General features: G+C 37.7%; 1 protein-coding gene across 1 annotated transcript in view; it reads left to right on the forward strand.

The window, feature by feature from the left end:
• Positions 1–20,571, forward strand: part of GTF2F2 (general transcription factor IIF subunit 2) — a 132,451-nt gene that overhangs the window by 98,339 nt on the left and 13,541 nt on the right. The window contains exon 6 of the mRNA XM_006083525.3: positions 8,965–9,064. Coding sequence (XP_006083587.1) covers positions 8,965–9,064 — 100 coding nt within the window. The remainder of the gene's footprint in view (positions 1–8,964; positions 9,065–20,571) is intronic.

Below are 20,571 nucleotides of genomic sequence, written 5' to 3' on the forward strand. Positions count from 1 at the left end.
GCTCTAAATATTTTAAATTGGTATAGCATACATTTACCAACTTGAGAAGATGTCTGAATTGCTTCGTTACATTTAAGATGCAATTATGGTGAAGAGCAGTGGACAAGGAATCTTGAATTTTTTTTCCTGTCTGCCTCTGTCAAACTGTACGATCATGGGCAAGTCACCATTACAATGAGACTTAATTAGCCATTTGAATATTGTTCTCATATAGGAGAATTCAGCTCAGTATTAAGTCTTTCATTAAGAGGGAGCTATCAGGTTGAATCATAATGAAATTGCTAATTCTACAAAAAGTAAAAAAAAGATCACATTTCTGTATGATATAGAAAATGTTTTTCAGTTCTGAGTCCGAGCACAATCTAGGAGAGTTTGTCAGCCAGAGCATGGATTCTCCTCTGGATTGGGAGCGTGGGATTGGAAGTGGAGGGAATTGCTGGTCCTTCAACAAAACTGTAGTTTTGATGCCAGGGGTTATGACACATTTGTGTCATGACCTTCCTACTTTTAGTAATAAATCTAATTGTTTGCTGCTTCTTTGCTTAAAACAAAACAAAACAAAACCCTGGGGTGTAGATATATAAATCAGAGGTTTGCCTCCTAGTGGCCTGGTATAGCTGGTGTATAGTTTGGTTTTGAGGGGGTTTTTGGTTTTGGTTTTTTTAATTGAATCAGTAGACAATGTTTAATAAATTATTTCACCTAAAAATCTGACTGAGTAACTATCAACTGGTGCTGAGGACTTGGGATGGAGCATGTACTCCATTTCCGGTTCACCAGAGCCTCTACCTCTCTCACTGTTACTTTCTACTTTACTTGATAGGTCCCTGTAGACATTTGAGTTTGTGATTCTCTTGCACTGTCCAGTAGGACTTTCTGTGGTGATACAAGTGTTCTATATTTGTGTTGTCCAATATGGTAGGGGCTAGCCACATGTAGCTCTTGAGCATTTAAAATTAGCTGGTGTACCTGAGGAACTGAGGTTTTAGTTTTATTTGATTTTACTTAATTTAAATTGTTGCAGCCTGGCTGGCATGGCTCAGTGGTTGAGCCTTGACCTATGAACCAGGAGGTCATGGTTCAATTCTAGGTCAAGGCACATACCCAGGTTGTGGGCTCGATCCCCAATGTGGGGTGTGCAGGAGGCAGCCAGTCAATGATTCTCTGTCGTCATTGATGTTTCTGTCTGTCCTTTTCCCTTCCTCTCTGAAATCAATAAAAATGTTTTTTTTAAAACTACATAAATAAATAGTTGCATATTGCCAGTGGCTACCATATTGAATAGTGCAAGGAGATAATGGACTATTTTCCTTTATTGGGTATTTCTTACAGAGTGAAAATTAAACCTTAATACATTTTACACTCTCTTTTCTTAAATGCCAAATCTAAATGTTAGCATATATCACTGTAAATCATATGATTTGACAATCAAATTACCATCTCTTATTAAGTACAGTCTAAAACTTCTTGTCTTTTTCCCCCTAATATATTCAACACTTTATGTGACATGCCTGTTCTAGGCCCTGGGGACATAGGGAAGGCCCCTGTTTTCATAAAGTCTTTTTTAAAAAAATATATTTCTTTATTGATTTCAGAGAGGGAGGGAGAGGGAGAGAGCGAGAGAGAGAAACATCAATGATGAGAGAGAATCATTGATCAGCTGCCTCCTGCACGCCCCCTACTGGGGATCGAGCCCACAACCCAGGCATGTGCCCTTGGCCGGAATCGAACCTGGGACCCTTCAGTCCGCAGCCGACGCTCTATCCACTGAGCTAAACCGGCTAGGGCCATAAAGTCTTTTTATTAGCAATTAAATCCACATTCTAATAAGCTAAAATGTACTACTGTTACAATTCCTCTGAGAAGCTCTCTTTGTCCTAGTCCCCAAAAACTGAAACTTTCTATAAATTTACTGTTTTCAAATAGGCATCATCAGAGCCTTTTCATATCAGTAAATCAGCTCAGTGTGCACCTGTTTATTACCTCACCTGGCCTTTCTTTCAGCTTTCTTTTCATCTGCTCCCAAGCTGGTTCTTCTCCCGAAATTTCCTTTTTGGTTATCTGACCTTGGGCCACATGTATTTGTTTTCTCTCACAGATAGTCCCAGTGCTCTGATATGTTCCTGCTTCTCTTTGCCATGAAACTTTTAAGTATGTCATTTTAAGAACAGCTTAAATTGCAATCAAGTGTAGCTATAGCAAAAGATAGATGAATGCTAAAAAAATGGTATTTACATTATAAAATAACTCCTACATTGGCAGTTGCTCATGTAAACATTTGTTGTTCAATGTTTTTGTAGCTGTTTAATTCTGTAGTTGATAATCAGATTAGCAAGGCATTATTACTTAGGGTTTTCTGCTTAAGCATGAAAATAGTCTACTTATATAACGTGTAATGAAGCTCTTTAAGTAATTTTGATAAAGGTGATTATGGACTGTGATTATAGCCTAATGACCAGTGACATTGACTGAATAGGAATCTTTGTTTTCACTGTTGTAAAGGAGAATGTACTCTTCTCTCTGCGTTAGAATTGGGTTAAGTAGAGATATTATTCTGTTCTTTGGTCCTTTAGGAGACTGTATAGGAGGAATTGTATACTTTTAGGGACTGTATAGATTAACTGCTTGAACCTTGAAGTATACAACAAAGACCTGAGTTCCAGTTCTGTTATTGCTTAACTAGAGGTCCAGTGCACAAATTTGTGCACGGGTGGGGTCCCTTGGCCTAGCAGGCGATCGGGCCGATCAGGGCCCCTTTTGCCCAGTCCAGATCAGGCCAATTGGAGGTTGGCTGTGGGAGCGCACTGACCACCATGGGGCAGCTCTTGCATTGAGCATCTGCCCCTGGTGGTCATTGTGTGTCACAGTGACCGACCAACCGTTCGTTCGGTTGTAACTGTCACTTAGGCTTTCATATATATAGATATGAGGAAAGAGTAAGATTGAGATGGTAGGTAAAATTTTTAACACCGTTTCCAGCACATAGGAAGTGCTCTTTAAATGTCTGTTATTATTTGTAATAGCTGTAATTTTGTTAGTGTTTCAGAAAGCTTTTAGTTATGTAGCCCTTGAGCTTTTTCTTTATTGAGAAGAGATAAAACTCTTAAATAATAATTCTAGAAAGACTAATAATTCAGTGAGTCCTAGCCTTCTAAGAATTTGGAAGTATATTATATATTGTCCTGAAGTGGTAGTAGTAATTAGTGCTTAGTAATTAGTAATGTGTGTTTTTTAATGGTTTATAAAACAAAGGTCAAACCGGCCTGACTGAATCTAAATAATGACAGAATATTCTTTTTGTATTACTTTTTTTCTTTTTTAAAATTTATTTATTGATTAGAAAGAGAGAAACATCGATTTGTTGTTCCACTTATTTTTGTATTTATTGGTTGATTCTTCTTTTTTTCAACAACAATCTTTTATTTTACCACATATTTCCTATCAATTATCAAGCCCTGTCTAGTCTGCCTTCAGAGATAGTCTCTTATCTATCCCCCTGAGCAGCTGTCTTCATTCAAACACACATCCCCTGTTACCTGGATGTATAGTGACCTTCTAATTGAGCTCTTGTCCCTTGCCTCTCCAGTCCATTGCCAAACCATCTCACACATTGATTAACTGAGTAATCTTTCTAAAACACAAACATAGTCTTCCCCAGGTTTAATCTCTATTTTACCCTTTCCCACATTGGTTGATTCTTACTAGTATATGTGCCCTTACTGGGGATTGAACTCGAAAACTTGGCGTATCGGGACGATGTTCTAACCAACTGAGCCAGGGCCTCTGTTGCTGTTTCTTGAAAATACCACATCTTAAATTTTTCTGAAAAAGTTAAGGCCCATTTTATAAATGATCAGGATAGTGAAGCTTTTAGCTTGTTCTTAGTCCTGCCTGTACAGTCCACCACAAATATTTCCAAATTATGTTATTTTGTACAAGCCCAGATGAACCTTATTTTCACTTTGAAGGCATGTTGAGGTCAGTGATGTTTAAATTGGTGCATTGTTCAGTGGTGAAATGGAGTTGCAACTTGTTCTGACACTTCATGAAATAATGTTAAATGAATTATTTAGTGTTAAGTAAAGAACCCTGCTAAATTATTTTAAACTATTCAAGGTTAATTAAACTATTTTAAGGTTTAGTCTTTAAAAATGTCATATTTTCAGTCCATAGATTAACCTTTTGAGTTTTGAATCATAAGATCCTCTTTTAATTAAACAAATTTTAAATGTATAATAAAAAGGTTAAAATTTTACATGAGCTTTTTATTTTTAAAATGTTAGTTAAGTGTATTTCTTTATATATTTAAATATTAATAAATACTTTGAGGATAAAGTGGCATGACACTGTTTGGGATGATGGCATTGGCTTATAGAACTGTTACATTAGAATTGAAAGTATTCCACATGAACTGAAATCAGGATGCAGTAACTGCAAATAAGTTCTTCAGATAAATTCAAGTATAAGAATATGACAAGAATAAGCTACCATTTATAAAGACACCTAAACAAACTGAAACCCTAAGGAATTTTTAAATTGTGAAGTAATGGGAACAATCATTTAATGTGGACAGAAGGAGCTAGTAAATGCTTCCCTTTTTAAATATCTCAAGATTAAATTGTGAAATGAGACAATTGAAACAGGGAAGATGATTTAGTGGCAGCATAACAGATTACCATTTAGAGAGGCCATACCCCTGAGAACTGAGTGCATTAGGGGACAGGACCAAGGTTAGAACACAAAAAAGTATTCAGTAAAGGCTTGCCACTTAGCTATATATTTTTTTAATTTATATTTTCTTAAGGAATTACGCAGGCTTAGTTCTAACACTTTGTAAACATTCCTATTTGTTTCCACTTTTTTACCTCTAAAGATTTTATCTCGTAGTCACTTTGAGACATCCTATCTGCTTGGAGAAGTTATTTTCACCCAGTCTTCTTGCCTGACCGACCTCTTGTAAGCACGAGCAGTCCTGCTCCAGCTTACCATCAAGTGCACACCTTGAAGTTAATTTTTATGTCATGCCAACATGCAATCATTTGTTGTAATACCACTGCCCTGTCTCTCTTTAGAACTGCAGTAAATTAGTTGTGGATAAGCATGTATTTAATGTTAGTCTTTCACTAGAACAAGTCTTTTCCTCACTGCAGCATTCCCAACCTTAACCTAGCGCCTGGCAGAGATAGGCACCCAGGAAACATGTGCTGCATGATTTCCAGGAGGAGGCTCCTTCTCAAATCTGGTCATTGCACAGCTGTAGCCTGATGCAGATGTGCGAGATAAGCAAGGACTAGAACCCAGGGGGACGTGAAGTCATGTTGAAGAAGCTTGTGTTTCATCTAAGAACAGTTAATAGGCCATTGAAGGATTGTAAGTCAAAGTCCATTTTTGGGTGGACATCTCCCTTCTAGACCTCTAGCTAGTGCTTTCTTCAAGGTTCATAGAAAATGTATTTGTCACATGAAAAGCAAAGTAACATTTGATTTATAGTTTATATAAACAGTAAGTTCCTATAGACATTTCCAGAGTACTTTTCTTACACTTTATAAAAACAATCACTTTATGTATTTAAAGATTAGGGAAGGATTTATAAACAGAAGAATAAAGTATTTATTTTTCAGTGCAGAAACTACTATACTGAATTTGGGTTTGTTGTAAAAACAAAACTTATAGTAGTTACAGTTTTCAAATTAAAAAAGCAATTAGTAGATATATAATATCTTCTGAGTAATTTGATATGCCTAAGAGCAGGCAGAAGCAAATAGATAATAAACTTCATCCAGGGAATTAAATAATAAATATTATAAGAATGGCAAGTTGTGCTTTGCTAGGAATTTTAAATGAAAATTATTTTTAGTTTCCATTCTAATGAGCCAAAGAATTTAAAGTCCCACTCAACTAAAGTAATATATGATGTTAAATGTGTTGCTTTTATTTATTTAGGTTTAGCAACAGGAATTTATTTTCACACAGTCCTGGATCCAAGACTAGAGTGTCTGCAGGATTGGTTCCTTCTGAGGGCCATGAGGAAGGGATCTGTTCTAGGCCCCTCTCCTTGTCTTGTGGACAGTCATCTTCTCTGTGTCTTCACATTGTCTCTCCTCTGTACGTGTCAGTGTCTGAATTTCCTCTCCACTGTCATCTCGGATCCTTGAACATGCATTGCTTTTAAATGACCAATGTTTTTATGCTTTTAAATTAGCCTTCCATGAAATGATTTTTTTTTCTTTAAGAAAATATACTTCCTTTCTGATTATAAATGTAATAGATGCTTATTGCAGAAAATTTAGAGAACATAGAAATCTTAAAATGAATTAATTCTGCCCTGGCCGGGTTTACTCAGTGATGAGAAAGTTGGCCTGTAGACCAAAGGATTGTGGGTTTGATTCCCGGTCAAGGGCATGTACCTGGGTTGCGGAGATTGATCCCCAGCCTCAGTAAGACAGAGGCAACCAATGGATGAGCCTCTTTCACATCGATCTTCTCTCTCCCTTCTACTCTCTCTAAAAAAATCAGTGGAAAAAATATCCTTGGGTGAGGATTAACAAAACAAAAGAAAGAGACAGAAATGCATTAATTCTGATCTCTTCCTTCCCACCTTTCATGTTAGTTGCACTTTCTTTTCTTAAAACAAAAACAAAAAAAAAACACCTTTTTTGTTTATTGAGTGGGCAACTTTCTATCATGGTTCTCAATTTCTTTGCTATGACCATTGCATACCACTAGTTTCTTTTGGGTTCATTTTCCTTCTTACTGAAAAAAGTCCTTGAGTAGTTCTCTCAGTGAGGATCTATCAATGATAGACTTATTTTTTGTTCAAAAATACTTTTATTGCCGAACCGGTTTGGCTCAGTGGATAGAGCATCGGCCTGCGGACTCAAGGGTCCCAGGTTCAATTCTGGTCAAGGATATGTATCTTGGTTGTGGGCACATCCCCACTGGGGGGCATGCAGGAGGCAGCTGATCAGTCTCTCTCATCGATGTTTCTAACTCTCTATCCCTCTCCCTTCTTCTCTGTAAAAAATCAATAAAATATATTTTTTTAAAAATGCTTTTATTTCATTCTTACTCTTCAGTTATAATTTAGCTAGATGTGGTTGGCATTTTTTTTCCTTGTAGTGCTTTAAATATATTCTTATATTCTGATCTTACTGATGAGAAGTATAAAAGTACAATGATAGCCCTAACCAGTCTGGCTTAGTGGATAGATTGTCAGCCTGTGGACTGAAGGGTCCCAGGTTCGATTCTGTTCAAGGGCATGTACCTTGGTTGTGGGCACATTCCCAGTTGGGGTGTGCAGGAAGCAGCTGATTGATATTTCTCTCTCGTGGATGTTTCTAACTCTCTATCCTTCTCCCTTCCTCTCTGTAAAAAATCAATAAAATATATTTTAAAAAAATAAAGGTACAATGATACATTTTGTTTAAAAATAGTCACTATAAAAAACTGTACTTTTTCCCCCTTAAAACATCTTTTAGATTTACTGTGCTGATAGAAAAAATGAATTCATGTAATTTTTAAAATAAGGAGTAAATGGTAAAATGTGAATCATGAAATATGATAACATTTAGTCCAAAACAAAATTACCTAAGATTGCTACTTGAATATATAAATATGCTGGTCAAGTATTATGTTTTATAATATGCTGTACATAGTGTCATGTTTATTTTTGGCTTTTTTTTTTTTAAGTGGTATTTTGAGCCAAGGCTGGTGTAATTCAGTGGTTAGAGCCTCGACCCACACACTAAAGGATTTGTGCAGGAGGCAACCAATCAATATGTCTCTCTCATATTGATGTTTCTCTCTCTACCCCCACTCTTCTTTTCTCTTAAAAAAAAAAAATCAATGGAAAAATTATCCTCAGGTGAGGATTTTTTTAAAAGGTGGTATTTTGAGTTATGTTTTAATTTAGAGCAGCGGTTCTTAACCTGTGGGTTGCGACCCCTTTCGGGGTCGAACGACCCTTTCACAGGGGTCACCTAAGACCATCGGAAAACACATATATAATTACATATTGTTTTTGTGATTAATCACTATGCTTTAATTATGTTCAATTTGTAACAATGAAAATACATCCTGCGTATCAGATATTTACATTACGATTCATAACAGTAGCAAAATTACAGTTATGAAGTGGCAACGAAAATAATTTTATGGTTGGGTCACAACATGAGGAACTGTATTAAAGGGTCGCGGCATTAGGAAGTTTGAGAACCACTGATTTAGAGGGAGTCCTAAAATAGACTAGTGCTGTCCAATAGTAGTTACTTTGATAATGGAGATACTCTATGTCTGTATTGTCCAATAAAGCAGCCACTAGACCAGTGACACTCGAACTCATTATTTTGGTTGATTGATTTTTCTTTGTTAAATGGCATTTAAATATATAAAATACATATAAAAATATAAATCTTTGTTTTACTATGGTTGCAAATATCAAAAAATTTCTATATGTGACACGGCACCAGAGTTAAGTTAGGGTTTTTCAAAATGCTGACACACAGAGCTCAAAAGGTTCGCCATCATTGCACTAGACCCTGAGTAGTAGTGTATTATCTTTTTATTTACTCTATCTCTTATTAAGTGGATAGAATTTCTGAATTAATAACTTGATTAGTTTTAGGTCAAATGATTTAAGATACAGTAATTCATTTTTACATGCAGATTTTTTTTCAGAAATCATTTGTTTTAATAAAAGTTTGACTATCAGTATATGGTTAGAAGAAAGTTGTAGAATCAGAGTGAGATTGTATGTTTAGCTTATGGTCTAGTTTCTACATGATAGTCGTATATTCAGTGTTTTTTTTTTGAAGTATTATATTAAGGTTGGTATGTCTTCTGAGGTTACTTTGTATATATTAAGTATTAGTTCTTGAGGAAGAAGAGTTATAGGACTAACTCTTCAGGTTTCACTCTAATAATAATAAACAAGGGAATTTGTTAATAGTGCCTTTTATTTTTCAGACTGCAAATAGAAGAATCTTCTAAACCCGTACGGCTATCACAACAACTGGATAAAGTTGTGACAACCAATTACAAACCTGTTGCCAATCATCAATACAATGTAAGTCTTTCTTCATCATACCTTTTCTGTATCATAGACCATGCTATCAGGTGCTTGAGTTATTCAGCCTTAGTAAGGGATATGACAGTTTGCCAAGCTTAGAAAAGATGTTCACTCTGTATCCTAAGTTAGACTGTTTAAACTACTCTTGTAAGTTTTTCAAAGAAATAAAATACTTCATTTTTTCAGTGTTTCAAATTATGGTATCCCTAATAAATAATAGTTTCACTTTTTTCATATTTTATACCTTTGTAACAGAGTTTTTAATATTTTGACAAAAAAATTTAAAGGTCATGAAACAATGGTAATTTTTCCCATTGATTATTAAAATTACTTTGCATAGTTTCAGCTTGTGCAGTCATTTTTACGGTCTCACACTACCATGCAAAGTGAGGACTGCCCTTATGTTCGTTTTGCTTTTTTGTGGGTTTTTTGTTGTTAATCCTCACCTGAGGATATTTTTCCTATTGGTTTTCAGAGAGAGTGGAAGGGAGGGGAGAGGGGGAGAGGGAGAGAGAAACAGCAATATGAGAGACTTATCAACTGCTTGCCCCCTGCATGCGTCTCATCTGGGGGTGGGGATCAAACCCGCAACCCTTCAGTGCAAGGGCCAAGGCTCTAACCACAGAGCAATACTGGTCAGGGCTGCCCTTATGTTTTAAACCTTCTTTTATTGAAGCATATCATGTATACTATATATATTGTATTCTACAATGTACAATACACGCATATATTGTATATATAAATCTACTTTGTGCCAGGCACTGTTCTGAGTGTCTCATAAGTAGTGACACATTTAACCATCATTCCTACCCTATGAAGTAACTACGGGTATTATCCTCATCTTACAGATAAAGTAACAGAGAGACACCCAGGTTAGCTTACTTGAGGTCACACAGCTGATAATTAATCGGTCCAGGTATTGAACCCAGGCAGCCTGGTGTAGGAGTTTACTCTTCATTAACCAGTGTGCTATGTTGCTGCAGGTCATTAGCAATGCTACCAGAGCTAAGGGTTTTGAGTCTTGAAGTACCTGTAATGTAAGGAAAAATGTGATGAATCTCTGAAAATAAAATGAAGCCTAAGTTAAGTAGCAATGAACAGTTGATATCTTGTGTTGTGTTTTGTTGATTAATAACTTCTTAATACTGAGTTTAAGAAGAAATAAACTCTTTAAGACTGGCCTGAACCACTACTTTATTTTTTCCTTTGTTTTTATTTAGTTTGTTTTTTTTTTCATTTTTGATCCACTACTTTATGATAGTTGAATTTCTTACAGTTATTTTATATGAGGTGGCAAATGCCAGGCCGTCATCCTCAGTGAGCAGAATGCTGCAATGTAAGAAGGTAAAAATCCTGGGGACTGTGATGAACTGGAGTGCACATGCCCCTTCTAAAGACATTCAAATTTTTAAAATTGCGACACTGTGTAGATTAAATAAAGCAAGTCAAAATTCAGTTACATCCAACCAGGCTTTAACTTAACTGCCTCTGGTTATGCTTTAGGAAAAATTTAAACTAAAGAAAAGAACAGGCAAGATAAGTGGAGACAAAATTGTCAAATTATCTAAGAGATGTATTTTTCTATTTCCTGTTGAGACAGGTAGATAAAAGTCTAATTTTTTACCCTCTTCTATTTTCATCTTGTCTACTCTTAGATGGAAATACATGCAATTTTCTGAAGCCAAGTGGAAATACAGAAGTGTAAAATATTATAGGTCTTAATTGTCTTTGCCTTTCTTCATTAGTGTGCTACTCCTGTAGCCCCTAACTATCCTTTTTTTTCCATTTATGGGCCAAACTTCTATATACATTTCCACTCCTGTATATGTTTATCACAGTGAGGACAAGAAAGACCTCACTTTCCATAAGCTGTAAAGAGATATAACCTTTCTGAGGGACACACACAAACACACACACACACACACACACACCCGCGCACAAATTTTGTGCACCGGGCCTCTAGTTAGAAATAATGTAAATGGAATTAATCTATTCCAGACCTCCTAATGATTTCTTGTTTTAACCTTCCTTATGTACAGTACATGTCAAAGGTACTGTTAAATCTATAAATAAATACTCTTTTCTTAAATTTTTGCACTACCCCTTACTAGCCTTAAGCTAATCATCTGGTCTGGGGATGTCTTTTAGGTCAGCATGCAGCATCTTTGCTTGTTCTTATATCACTGCCTCCAAAATGGCTGTCACTGGCTAACTGCTTTTCATTTATCCAAATCAACAACAGTTTTTTTACATTGTCAGTTTTCTGCGATCATTGTTTTCTTTCACACCCTTAGCAACATTAGCACTCTTGATGGCCACTTTGTTTTAAAATTGTGCTAATCATTGATTTTGCCAGCAACAAAAAGCATTCTCTCCTTTGTTGCCTGAGAAACGCTTTTTGTCTTGCTGAGGTGTCAGCTGGAAAGGGTTGTCAGTTCAAAAATCGAAGTTTGGATTGACATTTTTTCCTGTGAATACTTGGTTGAGAACCAAATTGATTGAAATGGGAGATGGTTGAGAAATGAAGTTTGACTATATTAATGTTGGGAACCTTTAGGAATTTGTTTAATCCTGCACTTTGCAAACATTTTAATATTAACCCCCCCCCCCCCCCCCATTATTTGAAGTAGTGAAAACAAACTTTCGAAATAATATGTTGTTGCTCTGCAGCCGTGGCTTAGTGGTTGAGCGTTGACCTATGAACCAGGAGGCCATGGTTGGATTCCTAGTCAGGGCACATGGATGAGTTTCGGGCTCGATCCACGATGGGGGGGCGGGGGGGGGGCGTGCAGGAGGCAGCTAATCAAGATTCTCTCTCATCATTGATGTTTCTCTCTCTCTTTCCTTCTCCCTTCCTATCTGAAATCAATTCTATCTAATAAAGAGGGAATATGCTACTTGGCCCTCATGCCATCGCAAAGATGGCAGTGCCCACAGCCAATAAGGAGGGAATGTGCTAATTGACTACCCCACCCTCAAAGATGGCAGCATCCACAGCCACTAAGGGGGGAATATGCTAATTGACTGCCATGCCCTCAAAGATGGCGGCACCCACAGCCACAAGATGGCAGCGCCCAGTCCCCTTGGCACCGCCAGGGCGGCAGGTGTGCGGCAAGGCCGGGGCCAGCCCGAGGCACAGGCAAGCCTCAGATGGCAGCTGCCCAGCTGCCCAGGGCTGCCCGAGGCTCAGGTAACCAGGGCCGGCCGAGGCTTGTGCTGCCGGCAGTGGCAGCAGCAGAGGTGTAATGGGTCGTCACCTTCCCCTGATCGCCGGGTCGCCTCCCACCCCTGAGGGCTCCCAGACTGTGAGAGGGGGCAGGCCGGGCTGAGGGAACCCCCCCTCCAGTGCATGAATTTTCATGCACTGGGCCTCGAGTTAAAATATAAAAGAGCCGAAACCGGTTTGGATCAGTGGATAGAGCGTCGGCCTGCGGACTGAAAGGTCCCAGGTTCGATTCTGGTCAAGGGCATGTACCTGGGTTGCGGGCACATCCCCAGTAGGAGATGTGCAGGAGGCAGCTGATCGATACTTCTCTTTCATCGATGTTTCTAACTCTCTATCTCTCTCCTTTCCTCTCTGTAAAAAATCAATAAAATATATTTTTAAAAAAACAATATATATATATATATTTTAAAAAAATATATAAAAGAAAAGAAAAATAATAAAAACTAAGCATTCAAAACATGACAGATCACTGTATTTTGAGAGAAAAACAATAAACTATTTTGTAATTTTGACAAAACTTACTCTTAAAATGTTTTCTTTTTATTTTATTACTTTAAATGTTTTTGTCTATGTTGTATAATATGTATGCATATTAATACAGTACATTTTTACAGTTTAAAAATAGATATACATAGTTTATGCTGTTATCAGAGAAATGCTGTTTGCATTGCTAGTGAGGGTGGGGTTTCTGGGGTACCACTAGAATAAGCATTTCCAGAAGCCCACAGGAGAATGAGATGTGCCAGAAAGTTATTTTTGTGGAATTACATGGTTTCCAAAGCCCCATTTCCCTTAATCCAATCTGGAAAGTGTGCAGCTGGGGATTCAGCAGAGCTAGAAGCAAAGCCAGTGTCCACAGTTTCCATTCCATGGTGGAACAGGGTCCAGTACAGCATTAGGCTAGTTCCAGTCCATCAAGCCATTGTGTGGGGTTCACATGGCCATGAGCCATGTGGGCAAATGCAGGGGCACCAGGAGAGCACACCCCTGCAGCATGAGTCCCAAGAGAATCAAGAGGGCAAACTCCTTTGTTTAGGAGAATAAATATAGAATCTTCCCAGGCTTGCAGTGGCCACGCCTACTCTGGCCAATGGCCCATTCCCAGGTGTGTCTGACAGCAAGTACCTTCCCTCTGTCACGCATACTTTACTGGGCATGCAGGGGACAGACCGATGGTGTCCTGGGGAGTGTTAAACTTCAGCTTCCTGGCAAAGCTGCACAAATGGCATGCCTGTAAAATCTGGCCTCCCCTTTGCTCCTTTCCAGTTATTCATAACTAGGTTAAATTATAGCAGTATCAGTGCTTTAAATATTTCCCTGACAGGTGTGTAATCAAAATATGGGGTCAGCTGATGTAAAATGTTCCTTCCAATTCCCTCTATCTCTGATTGCAAGTAAGGGTGCTTCTGTATGTGTGATTTGATTGACTTTATGGACATTATCATCTAGCCTGTGTAAATTTACAGCATTCTTATTAAGTAGTCCACAGTCTTATGACCTGTTCTCAAGGAATCATGTTTCTGTTGTCTAGATCGTGGTCCCCAATGCTAGCTGTACCCTAGAATCATCTGGGAAGCTTTTTTAAAAAGAAAAATACCTCCAGAGATTGATTTAATTGATATGATGTGAAACCAGCTGTCTTAAAATGTTCAAGCTCCCTGGATAATTGTAGCATGCAGCTACTGATCCAAATAGACAGGAACCATTTATAGTTCTGTTTGCCGTCTTCTGTTGGGGGAAGACCAGGAAGTCTCTTTCCTCCAGACCTGAGGTTTTTAAAAAGAATATTTTGTTATTTTTATCATTCCCTTTGTACACCACAACCCCAGCTTGAAAAAAAAAGATTTCTCTCCCCTAGAAAAACTTAACTAGAAAATTATTATGTAAAATCTTGAGATAAGCCCCCAGGAACTAGAGAGAAGATTCATTTTTATGTATATTGTATATTCTAGTCCCTTTAATGTGGCAACCAACTGTATTAATCTTCAGAACTAAGGTTATTGAGGAGGGAGGTTTATTTATTTATTTATTTTTTAGTTATATGTACAAATTTAGAATTTTGCTGACTAATATAGATGCCTGCAGGACTATATCAAAAAGGCCTGTCAGCAATATTTGCCTTTTATACTGTAGGATAATTATACAACCTGCTTTTGTCCATTTGAATTTGCACACCAAGGACTGGCTTACTCTAAAGACTTAATTTGGACACACTAGGTAGAAATGGAAGCACTGAGGGTGGGGATCTTTCATAAGGATTTAAAATGCAAATCATGATAATCAAGGCTGTCATGCTTACTTCAAAAGTTAAAAGCCTGCACAAAGACTGCCTTGACAAAGCAATCAAAGTATTTCTGCAAACAACAATCTAGAATTTGCAGACATTTGTATTAGAATATTTTAATTGGCAGTGAGTGGCATTGATAATTTTAGTGATTGAGATTTCATAATGATGGTTGAACATCTCTATATCACATCCACACTGGATTTTAAACATTTGATTGCATTTTAGTCTTGAATAATTTTTTTCTCTTGTGAGAGTAAAATTGTGTATGATGGGTATTTGCAAAATTTGTAATTGGGAACTACATTTAAATTTCTTTCTGAATTGACGTTTCTATTCAGCTGGTTAAGCAGTGGTCACTGAGGGCAGATATAAGCTAGGTAATGAAAATTCACATAATATAAAAGCTATTTCTAGTCTAATAACTGTCCTACTAATATTTTCTGGTGGCTGCTAACAAGTTAGATATCTCTGACTGCTTTGAGAATTATTTTCTTACAATGCCAGTGCACCAGTGCAAACAGGATGCCCAAAGGGAAAAGAGCTAAAAAGAGAAGAAATAACATTGTCTCAAAATTGTAGTCTTCTAAATAGTCTAGTTCATATCTATCATTTGTAGTTTATTTATAGAATTAATTTTATTTGTACTACAAAGTTGTGAGTATAATATTAAGCTTATCATTTCTGCCCAGGTCAGGTAGCTCAGCTGGATAGAGCGTTGTCCCCATGTGCTAATGTTTCAGCTTTGATCCTTTGGTCAGGACACATACAAGAATCAACCAATGAATGTATAATAAGGGGGACAACAAATCAATGTCTCTCTCTATCTCTCTGTCTCTGTCTCTCTTTCTCTCCTTACCCCTTCTCTCTCAAATCAGTAAATAATCACTTTTAAAGAAATATTATCATTTCTACACTGTTTAGTTTTAAAAAGAAAAGTTAGGAACATTAGTTTTGTCCTGAGTATAAAATTATTAGTAATTTAATGACCATAGAAATAATTTAACTCCCTTTTATAATTACACTAGAGGCCCAGTGCACAAATTCGTGCACCAGTGGGGTCCCTCGGCCTGGCCTGCAGGATCAGGGCAAAACAGGCTCTCGGACATGCCCCGAGGGGTCCTGGATTGCGAGAGTGCGCAGGCCAGGCCGAGGGACCCCACCAGTGCACAATTGGGGCCAGGTAGATATGTGGGAGGTTGGCCAGCTGGGGAGGGACCGTGGAGGGCTCCAGGGCGTGTCCGGCCATCTCGCTCAGTCCCAATCAGCCAGACCCCAGCAGCAAGCTAACCTACTTGTTGGAGTGTCTGCCCCCCTGGTGGCCAGTGCACGTCATAGTGAGTGGTTGAGTGGCCTTAGCATATCATTAGCTTATTATGCTTTGATTGGTTGAACGGACGACCAGACACTTAGCATTTTAGGCTTTTATTATATAGGATATACATTGGAATACCAGATATCACAGAGCAGAATTTGGATTGTGAGCCTGTCTTAGGAATTATCAAAAGATATTTAACTAATATTATAGTAGAAAAATTTTGCTTTAAAACAATATTTTATAGGTTATCCATAGTGCAGGGGGCCCTGAAGGCATTAAGGAGATATTCCATTTTTTGTTTTTAAATAAGTATAAGCTTAAATTTCTAGTACTTAAATTTCTCTGATGAGGAATATTTCCATTTTTGTCATTCCTGTTATTATTTTATATGTCTGGGTTTTCAGATTATACTTTTAAGTGTTTTAATTTCACTGGTCAAAGTAAAGTTAGGCTATCCTGCCCTTAGGTATTGATCTGTTTTTCCCTAATTTAAAGTAGGAAAGCACCAACATCAATGCAGTATTTTTTAGATTGAAGTATGTAAACCAAGATTAAAAGAAAAGAGATCTGGGTAGAATTTGGTACTTTTCTCACTACTTACGAACATTGCTAATCACAACTTAATCCATCTTATCCTTTCAGTTTAATTTTTTTAAAATATTTTTTATTGATTTCAGAGAGGAAGGGAGAGAAACATCAGTGATGAGAGAGAATCATTGATCTGCTGCCTCCTGCACCCCCCACACTGGGGATTGAGCCTGCATCCAGGCATTTGCCGTAACCAGGAATCAAACTATGACCTCCTGGTTCATAGGTTGATGCTCAACCACTGAGCCACACCAGCCGGGCTCAGTTTGATTTTAATGTTTCTTTCTAACTTATTTTAGACTCTTTCCTTGGATTCGGGCCTCCTTGGGTCTGACATGTGGCTCTGGGGTTGGGACAACTTAATAACAAACACTTAAGAAGTTTTTCTCTCTGCTGCTAAGTAGAGTGTGTGAACCCTCTGAAGTGGGCCCTCTTGCTCTATTAGTAGGTTTCTTTATTTGAAGACTTTTTTTTTATTAATCTTCCTAGCTTCTCTGGTCATTTTACACAAGAGAGAGACTTCTCAGGGAGGAAGCTGAACATATCATCCCTTTTCTTTCCTGTTCCCTGAATTTAACTTTCTTCTTTCAGCATAAATTAAGGCTAGGAAGGGAGGGCAGACATATCACACAACTGTGTTTCCATACAGAGAATACAAAAGCCTAACACTGGTCTTTTGCTAGGTACCTACTTCCTCCCTACTGTTTTTCTTGAGGACCAGTGGCCTTTGGCTAAATGAAATCCCACATCCCACTCAAGCCTATGAGAACGGAATAGGCTTTCCCCACCCCTCCGTAGCTGATTCTCACTCCTCTTTTCTATATCCCAAAGTTTTTCTTATCCCACATTTGATCAGAATAAAGGATTATAACAGCTTCATCCCCTGGTCCAGACTTGTTCCTACTTTTTTTTTTTAATACGTATTTTTATTGATTTCAGAGAGGAAGGGAGGGGGAGAGAGAGATAGAAACATCAATGATGAGAGAGAATCATTTATCAGCTGTCTCCTGCTTTCCAGCCACTGGGGATCGAGCCCACAACCCTGGGCATGTGCCCTTGACCAGAATCGAACCTGGGACCTTTCAGTCCGCAGGCTAATACTCTGTCCACTGAGCCAAACCAGCCAAGGCTTGTTCCTACTTTTTTAGCAAGCCCCCTTTCTGGACTGTCCCTCACAATATAAAACATAACCCCAGTCAAGTGCAGTGCAACAGTGGAAGAGGATTTTAGGATGTAAGTACAATTGTAACCAGGAAAAATAGATATATTTTTGTCATTGGTTAATAAAGTAAGGCTTAAAATATTAATCCCTTAAGCGTTCTATGATATATATATATATATTTTTAAATCCAAAGACCCTTGTGCTTGGATTTATGAGTTTTTTCCTGTCTGTCATGCTTTCTTTATCATACAATCACTCTCTTAGTTCTATCCTTCTTTTGATCCTAAAGAAAAAAAATTCTTGAGTGGACCTCACGTCCATCCATCCCTTTGGTCTTTGCCCTCTTGCAGCTTCCTTTCTTGCTGAATCAGGGTAGACTTTGTATTTCTGCTTTTGTCCTTAAGTGCATTTTATCATCTGTTTCTCCATCTTTCCCACACTAGAAGACTTGGATTTTCTTCTTGGTCATAGATTTCTCTAATCTCTCCCCTCTAGTCTTGCTTCTAGCTCTTCTAGTCCCTCTATTCTTTTCTAATAAATCCTCTTTAGTTTCCCATCATTGTTTCTTTCATGGTCTTCCCACTCAGAAAATGTTGAGACTGGCTGCATTTCATTCCTTCCCAACAATACAGTCTGTGTTATGCATGTACTTTTTTTTTTTTTTCAGCATTATGATCTTGTCCTAGGAGCTCTGTGATCTATCACTACATTTAAAATGCTCAAGGTTGAGTGTCCACCTATGAATCAGGAGGTCACTGTTCCATTCCTGGTCGGGGCATAAGCCTGAGTTGTGGGCTCGATCCCCACTGTAGGCTGTGTAGGAGGCAGCCAATCAATGATTCTTTCTTATCATTGATGTTTCTATCTCTCCCTCCCTCTCTGAAATCAATAAAAAAAAATTTTAATAAAATAAAATGCTCAAGGTCCTCTATATACATTTTAATACATGATCCCTAAGAAAGGGATACATTTTTAAGATGCTATCTTATCTGCCTTGTATCTTAGTGCAATGGGTAGCCCATAGTCCATGTGTAATATTTTAAAATAAAGTGATGAATTGATTTATTTTCTAAATTGAATACATTTGACATATAACATTGGGTAAATTTAAGTTATACATGTACTTTGATACATGTATATATTATAACTAGAGGCCTGGTGCATGAAATTTGTGCATGGGTAGGGTCCCTAGGCCTGGCTGGCAATCAGGGCCGATAGAGGCCTTCTGGCTGCTGACCAGGGCCTTCCTTCCAGCTGCCTGCTGGGGCCTTCCTTCATTTGGCACCACCCCTGGTGGTCAGCACATGTCATAGTGAGCGATCGGTCGCCCGATCGAACCCCCACAGGGGCAATTTGCATATTAGACTTTTATATATATAGATATGATTGTCCTAGTGATGTTTACCATATTACATAATTATAGTAAATATTATCTATATTCATATTACATAAAGTACAATGTTGTCTATATTCATTACACTGTGCTCTAGATCTCTATGGCTTATCTATTGCTTATTGCAAATTTGTGCCCTTACACACCATTAGTCTTACCTCTCTACCTCCTGAGATAAATAGATTTTGAGTTGTACTCCCAAGGTCTACATATCAAAAAAATTAAGACGGTTGTTAGACCTTTTTTGTTGTCTAGTTTCTAGTTTTATTTACTTGAAAGACAGATATTCTTTGTTGTCATAGTTACCTCTTGCCTCTAATTTGAAAATTTTTGAGTAAGTATAGATAAATTTTTAGTCTTAACATCAGTGGAAACTAAATATTATCTTTTTAATAACAAATCTTTATTGTTAAAATAGAGAGAGTAAGCCCAACTGTTTGAGGCTGGAATTTATGCAGTGATTGATTGTAAGTTTTGAAAGTATTTCATTACTTTGGATGCAAGTCCCTAGATTATAGTTATTCCAGTGGATACACAGCAGATTGCTCTCTGGCAGCTGTCACTTGCTGATGCTTTATTTACCAGGTGGGCAGGCTGCTGCAGTTTAAATATAGTTCTTCTAACAAGTTCCTGATGCCTTATTAAAATGAACTTGTTTCTAAGAAAATTAAAAGCTTAATTAGCTGAAAGTTTGCATATTTTCAATAAAAAGATGATTTTTTTACAAATGAACAAGTCTAATGGTAACACTAGAAGTAAGTCCGTACATCCCCTTAGTGTCATTGTTTACTTCATTTTATAGAAGAAACAAGTTCAGGGAGGTCACCCAGTCAGGGTGAGAAGCAGCCTCCTATCACTGCCCACATTCTTGGCTTTCTACCAATGCTTCCCAAACTTGTCACTTCCTAGAGAGCCTGTTCTATGATCTGCCAGTGTCTCTTAACCTTCTGGCTGCCCCTAAATCCTCCAATTTGAAAGATGTTACCTACTAACCTACATTTGTTAGATAAACTTACTGTATTTTGGACAATCAAAAACAAAAGAACTTAAAGTTAGACTTTCTGATCAATATGAGCTAACTAACCAGGAGCCACACTGAATTGATAGAATTTTGGCAAAAAAAAGCCTCCCCCCCTTTTTTTTTTAGAAATAGATACATTGCATAAAACTTAATTTAGGAAATAATGGTTTATAGATCGACATTAATACTGACCTAATACTTCTTAGAGCCTTAAAGATCTGAGGACCCCTGGGAGCAGTGAGAACCCCAGGTTCTGAACCATAGCTCTTAAACCTGCTACCTTGCAGTTTAAAATCTAATTGTTATTTGGCTGCCTAAAAAGAAAATGCCTGGCCCGGCCAGTGTGGCGCAGTGGTTGAACATTGACGTATGAACCAGAAGGTCACAGTTCAATTCCCAGTCAGGGCACATGCCCAGGTTATGGGCTTGATCCCCAGTAAGGGGGCATGCAGGAGGCAGGCGTTCAATGATTCTCTCTCATTATTGATGTTTCTATGTCTTTCTCCTTCTCC

Source organism: Myotis lucifugus, unplaced genomic scaffold (genome assembly GCF_000147115.1).
Source record: "Myotis lucifugus unplaced genomic scaffold, Myoluc2.0 scaffold_7, whole genome shotgun sequence".
Taxonomy (NCBI): domain Eukaryota; kingdom Metazoa; phylum Chordata; class Mammalia; order Chiroptera; family Vespertilionidae; genus Myotis; species Myotis lucifugus.